General features: G+C 40.8%; 1 protein-coding gene across 1 annotated transcript in view; it reads right to left on the reverse strand.

The window, feature by feature from the left end:
• The window catches only part of Gtpbp4 (GTP binding protein 4), a 24,121-nt gene that overhangs the window by 12,479 nt on the left and 7,469 nt on the right, over positions 1-4,173 (reverse strand). The window contains exons 7-10 of the mRNA XM_021179876.1: positions 2,978-3,169; positions 2,471-2,536; positions 886-975; positions 448-558 (exon numbers count right to left, since the gene is read on the reverse strand). Of these exons, the coding sequence (XP_021035535.1) occupies positions 448-558; positions 886-975; positions 2,471-2,536; positions 2,978-3,169 (459 nt within the window). The remainder of the gene's footprint in view (positions 1-447; positions 559-885; positions 976-2,470; positions 2,537-2,977; positions 3,170-4,173) is intronic.

The raw sequence follows: 4,173 nt of genomic DNA on the forward strand, positions 1-4,173 counted from the left end.
AAAAAAAAAAAAAAAAAACAACTTTAGGAACTTATATTCTGAAATACAGATTTACTTATAGTAACACATATATAAAGATATAGACTGCTTATAATGGCAAAAATAAAAACATAAAAAATAAACTTTCATTGGCTCAATTTAAAAAATAGGGGGATGGGGATGTGTGATAATTACACCCAAGCCACTTCTAAGGGACAAACAACAAGTCACTGGCACCAGACGCTGATATGGAGAAGTGGGTGCACAGACCTCGTCCTTATTTCAGCTCACACACTTGAGCTTCACTTCCCACAAGCACACGTGACTTTACCATGAATGAAAAGTGAAACCTACATGTGAATTTGTGTACACGTGTAACAATCTACAACACCAGGAAAAGACCCGTGGCAAACAGCCACTGGCCAATCATAGCAACACAAAACTGAATCCTGCAAAGCGCCATCTTACCTTATCATCTCTCTTGTTTGGCACAGCTAAATGCAATCTGTTCAGAACCTCATTCACCTTATTTCCTTTCATTTTTGTTTCTACTCGGTGAGCCAAAAGCCTGTCACAAGCCTAAGAAAGCACAAAAACAACAGTCACAAACAAAGCCAATCGACTCCAGTCCCCAGCCTCACATTACAAGGAAGAATCCAGTCCTCCACTCATCCACAGGTTGACTTCCTACATATTTTCTTTCAGAAGGTAACTAGGTTCCCCATAGGACACTAGCAATTTAAACAACTAATCCTATTCAAGGAAAACAAAACAAAACGAAACAAACAAAAAACCCCACCTAAATCATTTCCAGTGTTAGTAATTCCTAAAATGAAAACTTTCCCACCACAACTGACCTTTCTAAAACAAAAACACTGGCCCTGACCGAGTTAAGAAAGCACCAACCTCTGTTTTAACTTGAATGACACCTTCCTCAGTCAGGGTACTGGTCTCAATGACAGGGAATCCTTCAGCCTGCAAGTCTAGAAATATTTTCTAGGAAGAGGAAAAAAAAAAAAAAAGAAGCTAAACGTGCATTCTTGTTTTCCAGTTTCCCAGAGAACAAAGTATACTTTGCAAATGCAAGCTGCAAACACTATTTGCTCAATAGCTATGACTGGCTTTTAATTCCTGAATAACAGCTTTAAGTTAATTAAATAAATTCAATAAAAAAATAAGTGGAACAGCAAGCCAGGTGGATTTCTGAGTTCGAGGTCAGCCTGGTCTACAAAGTGAGTTCCAGGGCAGCCAGGGTACACAGAGAAACCCTGTCTCGGAAAAAAAAAAAAAAAGAGTTCAAGGCCATCCTAGCCTATATTAGACCTATCTTTATTTTTTTTTAAAGGTAAACATTTTTTAAAAGATTTATTTATTTACTATATGTAAGTACACTGTAGCTGTCTTCAGACACTCCAGAAGAGGTTATCAGATCTCATTGTGGATGGTTGTGAGCCACCATATAGTTGCTGGGATTTGAACTCAGGACCTTCAGAAGAGCAGTCAGTGCTCTTAACCACTGAGCCATCTCTCCAGCCACTAGACCTGTCTTTAAATAAATAAGCAACCAAACAAAACCAAAACTTGCCGTGTTCTACCCTAAGAAGACAACTTAAGACAAGCTGATCTTTCCCATAAACAGAAGTCTCTCCTACTCAGGAGCCTTCCACCTTGGTTTAAATATGACAGATAAATCCAGACAGCACTTTCACGCTAGTGTACTGGTTTCAGAAGCCAGTGTGCATTACACCTGTGCATATTTATACTGCTGCCATACCCCAGGGGTATGGATCAGGAGTCTGTGGGCCCAAGGGTATTAGTTTCTGACTAGCTACAAGGTAAACGTGAGGAGAACTCAGGGCCCACAGTGAGAGCACTGCACAAGTACATGTCTCTCAAAGCATTTATCCTGAAAACTGTCTAAGAGGGTTAAACTGTTTGAAAATGAATGACTCCCAATGCTGCCTACCTCATGAATAATGCTGACAGACACTGTAACATGCTCATAGCTCTGAATAGACCATCTTCTAAAAGCTTAGAAGGGGTTCTCTTTACTCACTTGTCAACCTTACTTAGCTACAGATTCCTTTGTATAATCAAGTAAGCCATAATTACACTCATTCTAAAGAGAAACCTGTGGGAAATACTTCCCTAGAACATTTGCTAAGGCCTGAAAAAGATAAAAGCACACCTCAAGGTACCTGGCTTCTCCTTGGGTACCAATTTAAAAGCAGTCCTTTCCTAGGGAAGCATATTTCCCAACAGGTCAGTGTAGCAACCCCTCAAACCCGGCGTTTCTACTGACTGGACCCAGAGCCAGAATCAGGAAACTGCACTTCAGGTTCAATGTCCTGCCAGGAAACCCCTGAGGATCATCTTAGTTCCAGAATAAAAACCTGTGCTGGAAGCCCTAAAAATCTTTCTAAATGATGGTCTAAGGACTCAAAGCTATTTTTAAAAGAAAGTATAGGTAATTAATGTATCAGTGATTTACCTGATCTTCTTCAGAAAGTTCAGCTATTCTCTTCACATCACATTTGTTTGCTACAACAATAAGAGGCTAGCAAGAAAGAACAGAAGTTATTACTTTTACACTACAGAATAATGTAGGCCCCTCTCCTTGTCCATGCATTTGCTTTCTGCAATTTCATTTACCCAAGCTGAAATCAACTATTGCTATAAAATATAAAGTGGAAAGTTCTATAAATAAACAACATGTAAATTTAAATGGTGTCCTGTCCTGAGCAGTGCAGTAAAGTCTTGTCTTAGTGCTGCATTCCAACCAGGACACAAACCAGTCTGGCTCACTACTGTATGTGCTACCAGGCAGCCAGCCACTTGGGTTATGTAAGTTATCACATCAACTGTCACTTCACTAACATCTGTGGTCAAGGAACATAGAACACTCAATACCATCTATGGTTTCCGTGGTCTTAGAACCCGTTAACTATGAGTAAGAAGGTACTAGCTTGTAAATTAAAGTATTAGTTAGCACACTTACCTTGTTGATAAACAGAGGTCTGATATTCTGGAAGAGTTCTACCTGCTCCTTTAACCCATGTCCACACTGCTCAGACAGATCCATCACATACAGAACTGCAGCTCGGAGGTGGGCCAGGGCTGTGATGGCCTGCATCTCAATGGTGTTCCGATCCTCCAAAGGATGATCCAAAATCCCTGGGGTATCTACAACCTAACAACCAAGCTTCATTAACCAAAGTAAAGAACACTCACTCAAAAATGTCTTGGCTAGTCCCAGAGTCACTCTCATACATCCAAACCAGTTCTAACAAAACTAGCGAGTAAAATACGACATTGAAAACTGCCCACAATAAAATAGACAAAGGAACAAGAAAAAAGTACATATTCTTTATAAGACAAAAACCCAATCCAGGAGCTTGGCATGGTGGTTCACACCTGTAATCCGGACCAAGGAAGCAAAACTAGGACTGCCATGAGTTAAGACTAGAATGACCTCTGCAGGGAGCTAAGGTCACCCTGGCTAGAGTGAGACCCTGTCTGTCTCAAAATACATGCAGGGATCTAAGGAAACCCTGAAGAGCCCCCTAAAGAGATACTGGCCATGGGAGAACTGAGCCTTTTTTTTTTTAAACATGTCTATCAAAAAACAGAAAACTAGAATGAAAAACTCTCCCAACTCCTAATGGCTTCATCATTTTAAAGTTAAATTTGATTGTAAACTAGGTTGGTCTATGCTATTCAATGTAAATGCCATTTCTAGTACAGAGCTTCAAATAACACAGAGATTTTATTCATTAGAAGCATCAGTAAGTAAATGAAATCACCCCTGCAGAACTAATGCAGAAATCCAAACCGCAGCTGACAGCTTCCTCTCTGTTACATGAATGTGGTCTGTTATCATGCATCTCCAATGCTCAGGCCAGTTCTCCTTATGGTAATGGAGAGATTTCCAGTCCTTAGTGAGACCAGAGAAACCATCCCTCTACCTCAGAATTATCCCTAGAGGATGCTGCTAACCACTGGCTGTATATACTAAGTGCTCTCCAGGATGGAGATATGCTTCAGCTCTTTAGAAATCATTCAAGTTTGCCAGGCGTGCTGGCGCACACCTTTAATCCCGGCACTCGGGAGGCAGAGGCAGGCGGATTTCTGAGTTCGAGGCCAGCCTGGTCTACAGAGTGAGTTCCAGGACAGCCAGGACTACACAGAGAAACC

This window comes from Mus caroli, chromosome 13 (genome assembly GCF_900094665.2).
Source record: "Mus caroli chromosome 13, CAROLI_EIJ_v1.1, whole genome shotgun sequence".
NCBI lineage: Eukaryota > Metazoa > Chordata > Mammalia > Rodentia > Muridae > Mus > Mus caroli.